Source organism: Antechinus flavipes, chromosome 2 (assembly GCF_016432865.1).
Source record: "Antechinus flavipes isolate AdamAnt ecotype Samford, QLD, Australia chromosome 2, AdamAnt_v2, whole genome shotgun sequence".
NCBI classification, from domain to species: domain Eukaryota; kingdom Metazoa; phylum Chordata; class Mammalia; order Dasyuromorphia; family Dasyuridae; genus Antechinus; species Antechinus flavipes.
Genome location: NC_067399.1, coordinates 39,697,275 through 39,716,643, shown reverse-complemented (window position 1 = coordinate 39,716,643; position 19,369 = coordinate 39,697,275). Strand labels below are relative to the sequence as shown.

The 19,369-nt window shown below is 42.3% G+C and overlaps 1 protein-coding gene across 1 annotated transcript in view; it reads right to left on the bottom strand.

Moving 5' to 3' along the window:
• The window catches only part of DBNL (drebrin like), a 28,087-nt gene extending 11,634 nt beyond the window's left edge, over nt 1-16,453 (bottom strand). Inside the window, exons 1-2 of the mRNA XM_051974532.1 lie at nt 16,280-16,453; nt 5,727-5,782 (exon numbers count right to left, since the gene is read on the bottom strand). Of these exons, the coding sequence (XP_051830492.1) occupies nt 5,727-5,782; nt 16,280-16,362 (139 nt within the window). The 5' untranslated portion in view covers nt 16,363-16,453. The remainder of the gene's footprint in view (nt 1-5,726; nt 5,783-16,279) is intronic.
• Between the last annotated feature and the right edge of the window lie 2,916 nt (nt 16,454-19,369).

Sequence of the window (19,369 nt, the reverse complement as noted above, 5' to 3'; positions counted from 1 at the left end):
ATTTTATTATGTTAAAAAGCTTTTGTACAAATAAAACTAATGCAGACAAGATTAGAAGGGAAGCAATAAATTGGAAAAACATTTTTACATTTAAAGGTTCTGATAAAGGCCTCATTTCTAAAATAGAGAACTGACTCAAATTTATAAGAAACCAAGGCATTCTCCAATTGATAAATGGTCAAGAGACAATTTTCAGATGAAGAAATTGAAACTATTTCTAGTCATATGAAAAGGTGCTCCAAATCATTATTAATCAGAGAAATGCAAGTTAATACAACTCTGAGATACCACTACACACCTCTCAGATTGGTTAAGATGACAGGAAAAGATAGTGACGAATGTTGGAGACGATATGGGAAAATTGGGACACTGATACATTGTTGGTGGAACTGTGAAGGGATCCAGCCATTCTGGAGAGCAGTTTGGAACTATGCTCAAAAAGTTATCAAATTATACATACCCTCTAATCCAGCAGTGTTTCTACTGGGCTTATATCTATCCCAAAGAGATCTTAAAGGAGGGAAAGGGACTCACATGTGTAAAAATGTTTGTAGCAGCCCATTTTTGTAGTGGCAAGAAATTGGAAACTGAGTGGATGTCTGTCAGTTGGAGAATGGCTGAATAAATTCTGATATATGAATGTTATGGAATATTATTTTTCTGTAAGAAACGACCGGCAGGATGATTTCAGGGAGGCCTGGAGAGACTTACATGAACTGATACTAAGTGAAATGAGCAGAACTGGAGATCATTGTACACAGCAACAACAAGACTGTATGATGATCATTTCTGACAGATGTGGCTCTCTTCAACAATGAGATGATTCAAACCAGTTCCAATTGTTCCGTGATGAAAAGAGCCATCTATACCCAGAGAAAAGACTGTGGGAACTGAGTTTGGTTCACAACATAGCATTTTCACTCTTTTTGTTGTTGTTTGCTTGCATTTTATTTTGTTTCCCTTTTTTTTTGGGGGGGGGGGGTTGATTTGATTTTTTCTTGTGTGGCATGATAATTGTATAAATATGTATACATATATTGGATTTAACATATATTTCTACCATATTTAACATATATTGACTACTTGCCATCTAGGGGAGTGCATGGGGGAAAAGGGGGGAAATTAGAACACAGAGTTTTGCAAGGGCTAATGTTGAAGAGTTGTCCACTATTTTGAAAAATAAAAAGCTTTAATTAAAAACAAAACAAAACAAAACTTGTCCTGATTGTGTTCTCTAATCTTGTCTTCTGGGCATTTAAAAAAATGCTCCAATGACCTTTTTTTGCTTCTTCTTCTTTGCTATCTTTAAATTCCCCTTCCAATTCAAAAAGTTAGCAAAACAAATTCAAATCTGGCTATGGACCAAAAAAAAAAAAAAAAAAAAAATCTGTTTCATTCAGACCTCCAGCCCACATCACTTCCAGTTGGTCACTGCACTGACCAGTTTTAAGGTAGCTTTCTTTAAAATGTAATTGTAAATAACTTCCTAAGTTGTTATTATATAAATTGTCCTTCTGACTATGTCCAAAGATCTATAAAACTGTAAAAAAAAAAAAAAAAAAAAAAAAACTCTTTTACCCAACAATACCACTATTAAGTTTATATTCCAAAGAGATCAAAGAAAAAGGATCTAGTTGTACAAAAACATTTGTGGCAGCTGTTTTTATGATGGCAAAGAACTGGAATTGAAGGGATGCCCTTTGACTGGGATATGGCTAAACAAGTTGTGGTAAATAAGTATGAAGGAATACTATTATACTATGAAAAATGAAGAGCAGGATGGTTTCAGAAAAACTTAGAAAGATTTACACGAAATGGTGCAAAGTGAAATGAACAGAACCAGGAGAATAAATGTTTAATGTAATAGGAATATTGTTAGTGATGGACAATCAACTGTTTAAAGACTTAGCTATTATGATTAAGACGATGATTGAGGATAATTCACTCATAATGAAATGTGCTATTCCCTTCCAGAGAGAGAACTGATAATCCATAAATGCAGACTGCAGCATAATTTGTTTCACTTTATTTTTTGCAACAGCTTAATGTGGAAGTGTGTTTTGCATGATTTCATATGCATAATAGGTACTGTATTTCTTGCCTTCTCAATAGGTCTGAGAAGAGAGAAAGAGAAAATTGAAGCTGAAAATAAAAGTAAAACATTTATCTTTTAAAAACTGTCCTCCTGATTCTGCTCACTTCACTCTGCATTAGCTCATACAAGTCTTCTTGGGTTTCATTAAAATTGTCCCTTTCATCATTTCTTATGGTACAATTCTCCACTACACTCACATACCATAACATATTTAGCCATTCTCCAACTGCTGGACACTCCCTTTGTTCCCAGGACTGTGTTACAACAAAAAGAATCAAACTATTTTTACCATGAATCCTTTCCTTTTTCCTTTGATTTTTCTTTTAAGAAAAAAAAAAAATAGTAACATTGATTTATTATTATAGTTTTCATCAGCCACTGAAAGGAATAGGAATAAACCAAAATGACTTAGCTTCATGGCAGTCTGGATCCAATGAAAAGTAATGAGATTGCTAATGAGGTTGCCAAGTATATCCTGCCTTAAAATTCACTCCTGTCCTTACTATTGCTCAAAACCTTAAAAGACCACTCCCTTGACCTCAAGGAGTCATCATCCCAGCTTGGCTATCTCCTGAAGACCCCTGGATATTTTCAGGGTGGCAATTATAACCCTTTACAAGATCCAGTTGTCTAAAATATGTTTCCAAATTTCTCCCTTTGGGTGCCACTGAAGACTTTCTGAAGAAGCTGTGGGCCAAAATTGAGATCTCGGGTTTTAAATCCTAGGTTACAGGGCTGTAGATCTGAGAGAGCCCTCAGCTTCTCTGAGAGAAAACATTATAGTAGAGGGCATTTTATAAGATGATGTTAAAGGTTCTCCAAGAATGCCAGGTTCTTATAGTAGCTATTTACAGAGAAGTGGTTAGATATTCTTTTTGTTTTCCCATTTTTAGTACTAAGTGTATGAAACAAAAAGTAGTTTGCTGGGCTATTCCTTCTCTCAAGTTAAAACCTCTATGGAGTTTTTAGAGTATCTAGCGGCTAATCAACCCAACTAGAACACACACAACTAACGTGGGTCAGACTTTAGGGTAGGCAAAGAAAAAGAGGGAAGGAAGGGCAGTGGATAGAGCACCAGCCCTTAAGTCAGGAGGACCTGAGTACAGATCTGGTCTCAGACAGTTAACATTTCTAGCTATGTGACCCTGAGCAAGTCACTTAACCCCAATTGCCTCAGCAAAAAAAAAGAAAGAAAGAAAGAAAAAGGGCTAAAGAAGATCACCACAATTCAGGAAGAACTATGGATTGGAATTAAACAGCTAACACTCTTTTAAATACAATGGAAAAGAATTATGTGTTTCAAAAAGCAATGAGAAATCTCATCATGAAAAAAAAAAAACAGATGCAATCAGGCTCCAATATAAGCATGGCTGGTCCTTCCACTCATCCAACAAGTCTTAAAACAATGTTTCAAAATACTTGGGCAGGGAGGGGAGAGGGGGCAGAATACAGCAGAGGCTTTGTGATCTTTTGCTCCAAGAAAAGATGGAGGCAGAGGGTTATGGGATGCTGCTCGCATCAGAATTTTTCAATGGAATGGTTAGCTTGGTTAAGCAATTTTTCCTTTTTTTTATTCTTTGTTATAAGGGATGACTCAAGCAGGTGAAGGACATATTGAGAACTGTAGCTATTATAAAACTAAGATAATGATAAACAGAGAATCACATGACAATCAGAAAAGGGGGCCTTAACCTTTCTTGCCACAGCAATGGACAACTCACCCTCTATCTCCCTAGGGGACTAAGGAAATTTAAGTGTTAACCCTTGGTGTGGGATTGAAAAGATTAGATCCAAGCAGAAAGAACACCAGGATTTAGTTAAAATGTCTTCACACCAACATCCTAAAGCTCAGTTCTGTCTAAGTAATGTTGGGGAAATCAATCTTGGGCCTCAGTTTTCTCATCTGCAAAAAATAAATTAAACCCCTCCAAGGTCCTTAAGGTCCTTCCCAGCTCTAGCTCCTATGATCTAGGGGAGATTAAATCCCCACTCTCAAACTCTGCTTCCTTGCCCTTAAGAGAGGACTGGCAGTGTAGGCCACATCCCTAGGAGAAACAACAACACAAAGAAAAATAGGACAAAAAAATCTGTATTCATGAATTTTCCATTCTTGTTAAAAGAGGCTGGAGAAGGGGAGGGAGAAGAATTCTGTTGAAGAAAAAAAAAAAAAGCAAACCTTGCCATTTTCAGCTTGAGTGCTTTCGTTCTATGTCATCACTGAAAGCAGTTCCAGGCTGGCCTACACTGCCCTTGATATGCCCAAAGTTGTCACCAATGCCCTTGTGTATATGTATGTGCATGGCACATGAAACATACAGCAAGACAGTACATGATTAAGTGGTCGGTTGAACAGTATGGACACTAGGTGTGATCCAGAAGAATTAGAAGGAGGGATGTTTCAAATTCTCCAAGATCCCCTCACCCCCATAAAGGATATTTGGAGGATTTTATTTAGTTGTTTTTCCAAACTGTAAAATGTTATCTTGCTGGAGCGGGTGCTCTTTTCCTTCCCCAGAAAAGTAGGCTTTGACGGAGACTTCCAAGAGGCCAAGAGGCCTCTTTGTCAGACTAAGAATCGTTACAGCACCAGATGCTTTAGGCAGCAAGGTAACACGGTTAAAGTAAACACAGGATGACATTTTCTGGCATGTCATTGCTCAGACTCACACACTCAGGTGGCCCCAGGCTAACACATTTGGGAAGCACAAGTAATCATGATGTGAATGGAGAGATATCCCTGACTTTTCCAAGGTTTTCTTAGCCAACTTTTCCTGGCAATGCAATCACCAAGATAACTCAAGAAATGTTTATTAAGTAACTGCTATGTGCTAAACATTGGTCCTTGGCAGACTCCCCTGTGCTCGCTCTAAGCAGTCAATGAAGGAAGGCCTAGATGGCCTCAATCACCACTTCCATGCCCACTTTGATGAACAACATCTTCTTGTCCTTCTGGGTCCCCATACAAACCCAGATACTCTAAGTGAATACACAGAAGACGTGATGAGACTGTACAGTCATTCCACTGAAATGCTGAGGATTCTCTTTCACTCTTGTGTATGTCTACCACTATATGTATCATGGTCTTCTTTTAAACAGTGTGAGAAAGAACAAGGCCACGGAAAGAACTCGTACCCTAATTTCCTGTTGCTACAAGCAATAAAAACCCTTATACCACCTCAAATGAATGTGTTAGGGCCAGGTGGTTAACAGGAAAGCTGAGATATCAACTTCCCTGCATTTGGTCAGGTAAGGAACAAAATCCAAGTTAGAAACAGGAGGTGGAGGCAGAATGATTTTAAGGAACCCTGACCTATGTTGGAGATAGGTGACTCAACAAGGCCCCTCCCAGCAAACACCAAAGAGAAAAAGTTTAGCAAACAGCTGGAAGAACAAAGTAAAAAAGGGAAAAGAAGAGCAAAGAAAAAGCAAAGTGCTCTGTCTGCCCTGAATTTTGCCAATAATCTGACATTTCACCATTTTACTCTCGAGGAAGAATTTCCAGAATGGAGCATCCATAAATGTAGAGCAGCATCTCTCTCTCAGCCTGTAAAGGGCCATCCTTTCCCCCTTGTCCTCATGTTCACAACAAAAAGTCACTTTTCACTCACTTTCCCATGACATATAGGCTCACCTCCAGTGCCGGCCACACGGATATCATTGCTGTTGCCTTCATAAGTAAACAAGGCCCTGAAAGAAAGCACAAGTAGACTATTCAGTCAAGTATCACAGTACACCCCTCACCCTGCAGTGCTACAGAAATCCACAATAACTAGAAGTCTTATAAATGATAGCTCAATCTGTGTAAACATTTTACAAAATTCTGTCCTTCAAGGGCAGAGGTACAAAGTACCATTATCCCCATGTCAAAAAATATTATAACTAAAGCTGAGAGATGGGCTACACAGATGGAAATGGCAGAAAAGAGCTGATCCCAGGGTTCAGGTGGTCAAACTCAGTGCTCTTTCCATTGTACCCATCTACTTCTCCAATACCAGGATACTATGGTTCTTTAAAAAAAAAAAAACTCAATAAAGATGCTATGACTTTTCTTTTTTTATTATAGCTTTTTATTTACAAGTTATATGCATGGGTAATTTTACAGCATTGATAATTGCCAAACCTTTTGTTCCAATTTTTCCTTTTCCGGCACCAGCCCCCCCCTCCCCACCATGGCAGGTTGACCAATACATGTTAAATATGTTAAAGTATAAATTAAATACAAAATAAATATACATGTCCAAACAGTTATTTTGTTGTACAAAAAGAATCGGACTCTGAAATAGCGAACAATTAGGTTCTATGACTTTTCAATAGAAGTCACTACAATTCTGCAGACAACTCCCTCAGTTACTCAAAAGAATCCACAATCAAGGATATAGAAAAGTCAGAGGAGAAGGATCATTACTATTTATTAAGGAGACCAGAATCATGGACAAAGGCTAAAGACATGAAGCTAAAAGACAAAGGGAGAGCCACTCTCATATGTCTACCCCAAAGCAACGTGAGCAAAACTGGGAATATCAATGGGGAGAAAGGGCCACAAACCTAACAACTACTCTCTGTCTGCCTACCTAGACCTGGGGAGCTATCTAGGTTGGGAGGAGACTACTCCAAGTTCTGATGTGCTCTTTTGCTCTTTCAGACTTCTTCCCTGGCCACTGCCATCTCAGATCATTCTTATTAGTCTTGGACAAGTTACTGTCTCCAGAACTGTTTTAACTCCCTCCCATAAAAATAGAGTCTTATTCTTTTCATTTTCCTCTTCAACAAGATCGATATTTACTTCTAGGGAATGTACCAACAATGCCTACAACACATAGGCTTATAAATAAAGGCAAAGCTTCTTGGGAAAAGTCACAATTATGAATTGTGAGATATTCACTCCATTGAGAGTAAGCTAACAAAATAGGATAATCCCCCCCACTTTCAGTACAAAAAAAACAAGTTGAGTGAAAATTTCCACATCAAATATGACAGTCACATTAACTAGCCAGCTTTAAACCAGCCCAGACAGGCAGGTCTGTGCACTACTGTAACATTCAACTGGGGGTTTTTAATCATTGGCGTCACAAACCTTATGGAAAAGGCAAATACACTAAACCCCTTTTTTCCAAACAATCTTTTAAATGCACAAAATAGAGTATACAGGATTCCAAAGGAAATCTATTACATGAAATAGTCATCGAAATATGTTTAAAAATTAATTCACAAATAAACTTCTTCATGAAATCTAAACATGGATCTTATAGCTGTCAGTAGGCCTAAGATTAAGGATTTCTAGATTAGAAAAAGATCTTCTCATACAATAAACAAGAGGTAAAATTCCATTTAGAACTCATAGTTTATCACTTAGGAATAAAACTGACTTGGAATTCCAACAATGACAGAATAGTCTCTTAGTCTCTGAAGGAGTATGTACATCTAATACTGAATAAAGAAAAACGAAGCTGAAGATAAAATCCTGCTGTTTCTAAAAGACTCTGAATAGCCTGACACACTGGCTTCGCTCAGGGCCATGTGGGGATGACCAAGCAGAGACAAAGGAGAAATGAAAAGGATGAAGGAGGGAAAGGAGACCCTGACAGGATGCACTGGATCAAGTTAATGAGCAAACAGCCAAGGAGGAATGAAACAATGCAAAGGACTTTCAGAAACATAGGTGGGGAATAAAGAAGAATGACCCAAATGAATTCGGGAAGAGGCTGTCCTTATTTCAAATAGTTCCACCCAATTTATCACGGACAACATCACTGACTCAGGGCTTTGGTTACAGTTGGTCTGGTCGAATGTTTCCATTCTTCCCAGAAGGCTAAAAGACTGCTCCTGTCTGTGAAAACAAAAGGTCTGACTATGCAGCACTTATTCCAGCAAGGCTGGGCCCTCGAGGCCAACTGAAAGGCTTCAGCTCAGTGCATATTCTATCAGCCCCCTTTCTGAGAGGAAGCTAAGTAACTCACTACACCCTCCACCCCCACCTCTTCAAAGCTACCTCCCATTAATCCTCTAAGACCTCTACTTCAACTAAATTACTTCTGGTTCCAAGTCACAAACTATTTCTACATAAGAATATAATATGTGTGCCTCCTGATCTTCTGCTTGGGGAGAGGACATACAAACTTAATACACATACAAACTTAATACAAATGAATACAGATCAGTTCTGGCAAAGGAATGGTCCGGACAATCAGTGGCCACGCCACAGTGAACTGAAGGTATCTGGGAAAGTCCGGAGGACAGACAATTGTCTGGGTTCTACGGCAGGAATAGGATTTAAATGGAAAGGGAAAGCCTGTGAGCTGGAAATCAGGAGGGAACAAAAATACAATGGGAGGAAAATAGAGGGAGGAGGGGGCAAGACAGTCAAGGCCTCGTCCAGGGGCACTGAATAGTAAGAAGTGGTAAGAGAGGAAGAAGCAGGGTCCACCCAGCTCCTGCCAAGGGAACTGAAGAGACAATGGGAGGGGGGAGGGGCTTGAAGGCCAAGCTCTGGAAGCTATGGAAGATTCTGAGACAAGAGGATGGCCCAGTAAAATCGGCACTTTAACAAGATGGGTCTGGTAACAGCCTGCAGGAGTGTTGTAGGGAAGGCACAGGAGGCTTATCAGAATAACCTGGGCAGGCAGCATGTAGATCTGCTACATCTCTTTACTTCACCGCTGATCCTCTTCCCAAGCCTGGGAAAGAGGCACTGTGAGCAGAGTTCCTATTTTTCAAATGAGGAAATAAACTCAAAGGTTTTGTAATTTTCCCATGTTCACACAGTTAGTGTCAGAGGTATGATTCAAACCCAGGTATCACCTGATTCTGTCTAGAGCTCTGCCGTTACAATACCCAGCCTTTCCTACTTGAGTGGTAGCAGTGAAATAGCGCAAAGGAATCATCATTGAGTCTTTACGATTGGCTCCAAAAAAAAAAGCAAGAGAGAAGTCAAAGATGCCTCCAAAACTTCAACGTGGGTTAATAGTGTCATAACTGCAGCAGAATTAGGGAAGTTGAAAGCAGGAACTAAGAGCTAAGTTGAGAAGTCCTATTTTAGGCAAATTTTATTGGCAAACCACCTCAAGATGCAAACAGGTTTTTCAGGTGAAACTGCCCAAAAGGCCACTGGAAACAAGGTATCAGGCATATGGGATTTTGTCCCATATGTCAAAGACACAAATCATCTGAAAAAGGTTGGGAGGGGCACGGAACAGCCAAAGCAGACCCTGATGCTTCCACAGAGAGGCTTGCACTTCAGAGTACATCTGATACACCAGAGACTGGAGAGGAAGAGAACCAGGAGCCTGAGCAGGGAGATGATGAGCAGACTTCTACTTCCTGCTAAGCCCCCTCATCTCCAGTCTCAGGGAAGAAGACTGAAAGACGCCTCATCTCCTGCTGGAGCCACTTCTCTGTACTAACCCAACACCCACTGCCTACTGTCCACCTAGTCTCCCAACCTTCCCTCTGACTTCCCATATCCTGCTGCTGTTTCTTGGGGAAGAAGAGGAGCAACTGCCTCTTTCTTCCCTAATCTCCAGGCTTCAGAAGGAAGAGCGGTAGCAAAGCATGAATGATGTCCTGCCTTCCATCTCAGACTCCAGCCTCCTCCAGGAAGTGGGCCACCCTCCACTCAATATTCTCACACAAGTCACAACTTTGCTCTTCTGCCCATCTTGGCCCCTTATGAACTGATTCAACTCCACCCTGTCTTTGTCTCTTGAACCCCTGGCCTGTGTAGCCAAGCCCCAAGCTTGGATAACTCCTATCACCCACTGCCTTTGCTCCTACAAAGTCGCTGCTGAACAAAGCTAGGGAAAATCACTTCAGAACCTGCCGAGACCCACTACAAATCTGTCATCCCCTGGGCCCTCACTACTGCCTGGCAATCCTACTAACCTCGCCATCCCACTCTTTGAAGCATTATTCCAAACCTCTCCGGCTTTCCTCCCCAAATCTGTCTCATATCATGCAGCACAACCAGGGCCACTTGCCGTGAGCTTGCTCTCCCCTCCTTGCCCAGGTCCTGGGTGCCCTCTGCCCTCTCTTCTCCCAGGAGATGATCTTACTCCTTATCAAGGCTAACCTCTTGTACCTGTCCAAGTGAGCCCATTCCACCTCCCACAGACTGCCCCTCTGTCGTTCTCACTCTCTCTTTCCAACTTCTCCCTCTCTGTTGGCCTCTTCCCTCCAGCTGACAAACTTGCCCACATCTCCCCTCAATTCTTACCTCCTCCCTTATTCCCCATTTTCTCTGCAAGAAGCCTCCACTTTCCTCTCACTCCTTAACCCCTTAGAATCCAGATTTTGATGGCCTTTTCTCAGTCCTCCTCCTCCCCGACCTCTGACACACCTCCCCGATAGTCTCTTTTTTTCTAGGGTTTTTTTCTGGTTTTCCTCCTACCTCTCTTACCTCTCTTTCTGAGTCTCCTTTGCTGGATCCTTCTCCTGATCACATCCCTCTAACCACAGGAGTTCCTCATGGTTCTGTCCTGGGCTCTCTTCTCTTTCTTCACTTGGGGATCTCACTAGTTCTCATGGATATAATCAATCTCTCTGTGCTATGATTCTCAAATCCAACTATCCTGCCCCACTCTCTCTGTGGACCTCCAATCTTACAAGCACAATGGCCTTTCAGACATCTTGACTGGATGTCCAATAGATATCTTAGACTCAACATGTTCAACACAACTCATTATCCTTCCACCTAACCGCTCCCCATCAACACCACCTTCCTAATTACTGTAAAAAGAAATGTCAATCATCCTCCCAGCCCCCTCAACTCACAACCCAAGAATCATCCTGGACTATCTCTAAACCCTGATATATCCAAGTTATTGCCGAGGCTTCTCAATTTCACCTTTGTATTATTTCTACAAGAGGACCCCTCCTCAGAGAGCCATCTGCCTCCAGGAAGAGGAGAATGGGATTGAATATAAATCATAACAGTATTTTTGTTGTTTGCTTTTTTCCCCTCACTTTTTTTTTTGCCCTTCACATATTTTTTTAAATTAAAAGTTTTTATTTTTCAAAACATGTATAATCCTGCAACATTAGCCCTTGCAAAACCTTGTGTTCCAGTTTTTCCCCTTCTCCCACCCCCCTCCCTTAGATGACAAGTAGTCCAATATATGTTAAACATGGTAGAAATGTTAAATACAATATATGCATACATATTTATCCAATTATCTTGCTGTACATGAAAAATCAAATCAAGCCAGAAAAGAAAAGAGAAGAAAATGCAAGTAAACAATAACAAAAAGAGTGAGAATGCCATGTTGTGAACTATACTCAGTTCCCACAGTCCTGTTTTTCCCCTCATTTTTCTCCTGTTTTGATCTGATTTTTCTTGTGCAGAATGATAACTGTGGAAATATATTTAGAAGTGCACATATTTAACATATATTGCATTACCTGCTGTCTAGGGGAAAGGATGGGGGGAGAAGGGAGGGAGAAAACTTTGGAATCAAGGTTTTGCAAGGGTGAATGTTGAAAACGATCTTTGAAATAAAAAGCTACTATTAAAAAAATTAAGATAAAGGGAAAAAGTAGGCATGGTGATGCTCATCTGTAAATCCTGTTATTAAGGGCAGGAAAAAGAAGACCCCTTCTCTCCTCTGATTCTGCCACCCCCCAGGTGCAGAACCCCCCTCATCTCATGTCTGGACTACTGTATTAGCTGCTGGAGGGGTCTACTTACAGTTTCCCCCTCATCCTCCAATCTCCACCATCATCATACTCCAATCCATCCTCCATTTAGCCACAGAAGGGATTTTCCTAAAGCACAGGTCTGATAATATCATTCTTCTATCCAGTAAACAAAGGAATTCCCTGGTGCCCCCAGCATCAAAGTCTTTCATAACCAAGATCCCTCCTACCTCCCCTCTGCTATATACCCCAGTGATCCCAGGATACTGGCCTTCTGGCTGTCTGTCCCCCCCATCTCCCACCTTCCACAACTCATTTTGGTGCTTTCCAAGCTTTTTTCTTTCTTTCTTTCTTTCTTTTTGGGGGGCTTATTTGACTTCTTGAGGATAGGGGCTCTTTTGCTTCTCCATGTACCCAGTGCTCAGCACAGACCGCAGCACATAGTAGGCACTTAATGAACAATGACTGACATTAGTGGGTGTTGGAATAAGTTCCATAATGCAACAGCTTTCATGACAGAATGTGCAAGCAACAGATGCAGTGTCCCTCCTACATCAGTGTGTGTGTGTGTGTGTGTAAGGTAGGGGGGAAGGGGGAAGTCTGCGCAAGGACATGAAGAGATATAATATTATACACGAAACAGCTAGCATGAGGGGAAGTGATGTTAATAAATCTAGAAAGGTAGGAGGGGGCTTTAAATGCCATTTTACATTTTTCCCCCCAGTGGCCACAGAGTTAACTGAAGCCTACTGAAGGAGGAGGGAGAAAGGAAGAGGGGATAAGAGGGGAGGAAGGGAGAGAATGAAGGAGAAAGAGGGGAAGGAAGAGAGAGGGAGAAGAGGGGAGGGTAGAGGAGAAAGAGGGAGAGACTGAAGGCTAGAAGACTACCTACTGTCTAACACTAAGTAAAAGGTAAAGAGCATGACTGTGGGTAGAGAGAAAGGAAGAGAGTGTGGTGAAGGTTAATTTTATAAGCCTTGTTAAATGACTAGATATGGGGGTGGGGAGGAATGACTTCAATGTTTCAAAGCTGGGCGACTGGAAAGGTGGTACTCTCAATAGAAACTGGGAAGCTAGGAAAAGGATTAAAAAAAAGGAGTTCTTTTTTGGACACACAGTTTCAGGTGTCTAAGAGACACAGAGTTAAGTGGCCATCATGCCCAAGAGCCAGGACTGGAGCTCAAGAAAAAGATGAGGGCCAGATATGCAGATTCAGAAGTCATCTGCAGAGAGAGGATATGAGAACTGACACTATCATTTCTGTATCACTAGCAGAGAAGTGACAAGGAACTGAAGACAAAGAAAGATCACTAAAGTGAGTTGCAAAATTTCCTTCCTTAATTGTTACCGCTCAGTTGTGTGTGACTCTTTGTGAACCCATTTTGGGGTTTTCTTAGCAAAGATACTCCAGCCTTCCCTGAGACCTTTTCTGAAGATCTGAAAATAACATCTTCCTCACTTCTGGTCTATATCTATCTACTTCACCACCTGGTTGTCACTTACTTGCTATGTGAGAAATCACTTCACCCTGCTTGCCTTAGTTTCTTCATCTATAAAATGAACTAGAGAAGGAAATGGCAAAAGCAGTACAGTATCTTTGCCCCCAAAAAAACCCAAATGGGGTCAGACATGACTGAAATTCAACAACAGAATTTTTAAGTTTGATCTATGTGTCTCCAAGTAAAATTTTGCAGTTTCCCACTGTCCACCTCCTACCCCCCTCTTCAATACATGATTTCAAAATGGGTCTTTTCCAGATACTTAAGGCAAGATAGAAATGGAGAGGGAGTTGGAGGAGTAGAGTGCCCAGGTTCACTTTCTGCTTTTTAACTATCACAGCCAATAACTTTATTAATTTTCTGGGACCTATATCTTCTTAGGCTCCAACCTAAGTAACCTGGACTTAGGAAGTTAAGTGTGGAAAAAGTTCTTCTTTTCCTTATAGTAACTCAGTTCAAAATGTATTCTCTGAGCTAAACAACCCAGCACTATGTAGCCTGACCTGCACTAAAGAAATTCAGAATTAATAAGAAAACATTAACCACAAGATTTAGATGAGCAGGAGATAAGGACTAAAGAAATTAGTGTCATAGCAACAAAACTACAAGCTTAGAGGCTCTGGGCAAAACAAGATGAACCTTTAAACAACTCAGTCTGAACATTTACCTGTACTGCAATTTGTGAAATTATTTTCCAAATAAAGAGACTCTTTACATTCCTTCCAAGTCCTCCTACTTCCATTTTGGTCCCACATGATAGGCACTGGACTAAGTCCAGAGATTACAAAAAACATAAAAAAAACCAAAACACCTAGCCCAAATATGCAGATTGTATGGCAGTATTAAACTTAGGAAGACCCAAGTTCAAATCCTATCTCACACTTACTGGCTGTGTGACTATGCAAATTCACTTAAGTTCTTTCCTCATTTATAAAATGGGAAGAATTTTACAGCACCTACATCACAGCTTTGCTTTGAAGATCAAATGAAAAAATATTTGTAAATCTCTGCAACCTTACAGAGACTGCAAACAAATTCTTACAAACAAACTACATTTCTCATTTTTCATCTGGTTGCATTACCCAAGCCCCAATCACCTCACCATCCTAAAAAGATACTGCACCTCATCACAACCATCTGCATATCAGAATGGAGGGTGGGGCCACCAACTCCAACCTCCATTTCAGGAGAGAGCAGCTCAAACATCACATTTCTCAGTTGGCTGCATTATTTTGAGACTGCCCTGATTCCACCCCCACACCCCAATATTCCTTTTGTGTTGCCTTACCCCATTAAATTGTGAGCTCCCTAAAAGAGCAGGAACCAATTTTTTAAAAGTATCCCCAGTGAGTAGCACAGTGCCTGACACATAGTAGGTACCTAAAAACATTTAACGACACCGATACTGGAGCCAAAATGACAATGTCAGAACTGGGAAGGCAATCTCATTTCACAGAAAGGAAACTGGGAGGCTAAATGACTTAAGAACTAGCAGCAGGTGGGATTTGACACCAGGGCATCTGACTGAGCCCAGTGTCCTTTCCACTAGCCAAGGTCATTTTCTTATTGGTGACTCAGTTACCAAGACCCTATTACTAGCCCTCCCACCAAAGTGGTCCTCCTTAAAGTCCTCTGCAGAATTTATAGCTTCTTACCAATGATAGGAAATACAATGGAAACAAACCATCTAGGCAAAAAAGGGGAGGGAGCAGAAAGTTGCAGGTGACTAGATAGCTACAAATGCCCACAAAGAGCAAGATGCCAGCACTGAGCATTTAAGAAACATCTCTGCCCGTCCCCAAAGTCACAAGGATGACCTAAGTGCAAGAAAATGTCAGCCTTTGTGGGAGAAGGGCCCGGCTTCTCAGACTCCAAAATCCCCTAAGTCACTATCACATAAGCAACATACAGGATACACTGTCTCACTGTAGTTCTGAGGAAATCATCATTGGCAACATTATTTCTCTGATCTGGGTCTAGAACAGAAAAAAACCTGTGTTGCCTTTTCTTGGTAAAACAGTCAGGGAAGGGGTCAGCCCCTTTCTTGTTCACCCTCCCAGGGAAGCCAGCACTGGGTTTCCCATCTAGTTCTACAGAACGAAGGCGGCTTTCTGGACAGAATGCAGCCTTTCCAGCCCTCCCACCGTTCTAGAAGAGGCAGAGACATGGGCTTCCGCGTCAAGAGGGGCCACTGGGCCTGGGAGAGAGAGAGCTCGTGGAAAGACCTTAAATTCAAGAGGGTCCCAGGGAGGTGACGAGAGATCGTTACAGACAGAATGAGAAGACCTCAGTTTCCCCACAAAACTCTCAGTCTTTCGTTTGGTTCCCAAACGCCAAGGAGCAGTGAGGGCAGGGGCCTGAGATCGCTCAGCTGGAGGGGAGGGTCGCAGGCCGTCTTCCTGCCTCTACAAGCCGCAGCCCCCTCCCCATGGGGACAACCGGATGGTCAGCAGCATCATGGCCTTGGACTGCTGGTCCCCCACCCCCACCCCCACCCCCAGGGGTAAGCAGGGGAAGGTAAAGAGGGAAGTGCCTGAAGCTCAGAAGCAGGAGCCCCCTCCCACCCACCCCCACCCGAGGACACCCACTGCACCAGCAGCAGCCGGCGGAGGGAACGGGAGGGGGAGGGGGGAAAGAGAGAAGAGAAGGGTGACACGCTGCCCGAGCCTGGGGGAGACACTCACAAACAGCAGCAGCAAAGGGCCCTTCCCCAAAACAACGACCTCGGCTTCTCCCAGCACCCCGGGAAGGGGGCCCCACCCCGCAGCCTGCCTTCATGCCCCACCTCTCAAATTCCAGGCTCCTGCCCCAACCCTTCCTCGGGGGAGATTCTCTCCCACCTCTTCCTCCACGACCCCCACCCCCACGCTCTCCAGCCTTTATTTGCACCCCTTCCCCTCCCCCCGTAAGCCCCTTCCTCTTCTCGCTTCCTCCTCAGGTCCTCCTTCCCCTCTCCCGGAGCCCCCTCTCTTCTCCTCGCTCTCCTCTCCCTCCCCCCATCCCTGACTTCTTCCTCCCCTCTCCTTCCGAAAGCCCCTTCCCCTCCCCAAATCCTCACCAATCCGTGGGGGACTTCTCGGTGACCACTTGCCGGTAGGCTTCCTGCAGCGCCGGCCCGTTCCGACTGAGGTTCACGGCCATGTCGCCTTCACCTTCACGCCCGGCCCCTTCCCCACCAACTCTTCCTCGGTTCGGGGATCCTCTCTCTCGGCTGCTGCCACCGCAGCTACTTCCGGGACGGGTCCCGCCCCCTGGAAGCCGGAAGCAACCTTAGCGCCGGCGCGCGGGAAGGAGGGAGGGAGGAGGGAAGGGGCGGGGCGAGTCAAGGGGCGGGGCCGGGGGCGAGCGCCCATGCTCGGAGAGGAGGGAGGGGGGGAGGCCGAGAGAGGGAGGTAAGCCCGAGGCAGGGCGGGGTCTGGGGCTGGGGAGGGAGGCGGCGCACGTGCTCCGGAGGCCCACGTGCCCGAAGCGCCCCCGGGTGCGCCTGGCTGTTTTTCCCGCCCCATGGAGGCTCCACGCTCGGGATCCGCAGCCTAAGTCCCTGAGAGTCACAGTGGAAGCCGTCTCGGCCTCCTCACCGCCCCCTCCCCATGTCCTAGCCGATACCCAGACCTGTGGGTTTGAGCTGCCCCATCTCTGCCAGACCCTAATCACCTCACCCCTGTCCCTTGGCTATGACCGGCGGTGTCTGTCTGCCAATCCGCCCCCCTCCCCGCCCCCAGCCCCCCTGCAATAAACTCCAGTGGATCTTGGGCTTTTTAAGCCTTCCGTGACCTGGCCTTTCCTCTTCCCCTTGATCCACCAAGTTGATGATGCTCTCTTCTTCCTGTGCCTTTTCACCAGCTGCCTCCCTGCTTCCTCATTTCCAGCTCCTGGCCTCCCTAGTTTCAATTCCCAACGAAAATACCCCCTTCCCCACGAAGCCTTTCCCCGATTCCCTCAGAGCTAGCACGTGGCTTCCCTTGGAATTACCTGCAATTGGGCTGGTTCAATATTAGAAAATCTACTAGCATAATAGACTACTATATCAATAATCAATACCAATATCAATATTGATAACCAACAATATCAGTAACAAAAACCATAGGATTGTTACAAAAGATGCAGAAAAAGTATTTGATGAAATCCAACATCCATTCCTATTAAAAACACTAGAGTGTATAGGAATAAATGGACTTTTCCTTAAAATAATCAGTAGCATCTATTTAAAACCATCAGCAAGCATCATATGTAATGGGGATAAACTGGAACCATTCCCAATAAAATCAGGGATGAAACAAGGTTGCCCACTATCACCATTACTATTCAATATTGTATTAGAAATGCTAGCTTTGGCAATAAGAGATGAGAAAGAGATTAAAGGAATTTGTGTAGATAATGAGGAAACCAAATTATCACTCTTTGCAGATGATATGATGGTATACTTAGAGAATCAACTAAAAACTATTAGAAATAATCTACAACTTTAACAGAATTGCAGGATACAAAATAAATCCACACCAATCAACATTTTTATATATCACTAACAAAATCCAATAGCAAAAGATACAAAGAGAAATTCCATTTAAAATAACTGTCCATAGTATAAAATATTTGGGAATCTATCTGCCAAGGGTAAGTCAGGAACTATATGAGCAAAACTACAAAACATTTTACAGACAAATAAAGTTAGATCTAAACAATTGGAAAAATATTCCAATCTTTGAATTCAAAGATTTATTTAGTGCTACACAAATCAAACTCCCAGGAAACTATTTTACTAATCTAGAAAAAAATAACAAAATTCATCTGGAAGAACAAAGGGTCAAGAATTTTAAGGGAATTAATAAAAAGAAATCAAATGAAGGTGGCCTAGCTGTACCAGATTTAAAACTATATTATAAAGCAGTGGTCATCAAAACCATTTGGCACTGGCTAAGAAATAGAGTAGTTGATCAATGGAATAGGTTAGGTTCACAGGACAAAGTAGTCAATGAATATAGTAATCTAGTGTTTGACAAACCCAAAGACCCCAGCTTTTGGGATAAGAATTCACTATTTGACAAAAACTGCTGGAAAAATTGGAAACTAGTATGGCAGAAACTAGGCACTCACCCACACCTAACACCATATACCAAGATAAGATCAAAATGGGTTCTAGACATAAAGGATAATATTATAAGCAAATTAGAAGAACATAGGATAGTTTACCTCTTAGATCTGTGGAGAAGAAAGGAATTTGTGATCAAAGAAGAACTAGAAATCATTACTGATCACAAAATAGATAATTTTGATTATATTAAGTTAAAAATGTTTTGTACAAACAAAACTAATACAGACAAGATTAGAAGGGAAGCAATAAATTGAGAAAACATTTTTTACATTCAAAGGTTCTGATAAAGGTCTCATTTCTAAAATATATAAAGAACTGACTCAAATTTATAAGAATTCAAGCCATTCTCTAATTGATAAATGGTCAAGGGACAATTTTCGGATGAAGAAACTGAAACTATTTCTAGTCATATGAAAAGATGCTCCAAATCACTATTAATCAGAGAAATGCAAGTTAAGACAACTCTGAGATACCACCACACACCTCTCAGATTGGACAAGATAACAGGAGAAGATAGTGAGGAATGTTGGATGGGGATATGGGAAAACTGGGACCCTGATACATTGTTGGTGGAATTGTGAACACATCCAGCCATTCTGGAGAGCAGTTTGGAATTATGCTCAAAAAGTTAAAAAACTGTGCATACCCTTTGACCCAGCAGTGGTTCTACTGGGCTTAATCCCAAAGATATAAAGACATATGGAGGGAAAGGCATCCACATGTGTAGAAATGTTTCTGGCAGCCCTCTTTGTAGTGACAAACTGGAAACTGAGTGGATACCTTTCAACTGGAGAATGGCTGAATAGATTATGGTTTTTTGGATGTTATGGAATATTATTGTTTTATAGGAAATGATCAGTAGGAAGATTTTAGAGAGGGCTGGAGAGATTTACATGAACTGATTTTACGTGAAATGAGCAGAACCAGGAGATCATACACAGCAACAACAAGATTATACAATGATCAATTCTGATGGATATGGCTCTCTTCAACAAGGAGATGATTCAAATCCAGTTCCAATTCTTCAGTGATGAAGAAAGCCACACCTAGAGAAAG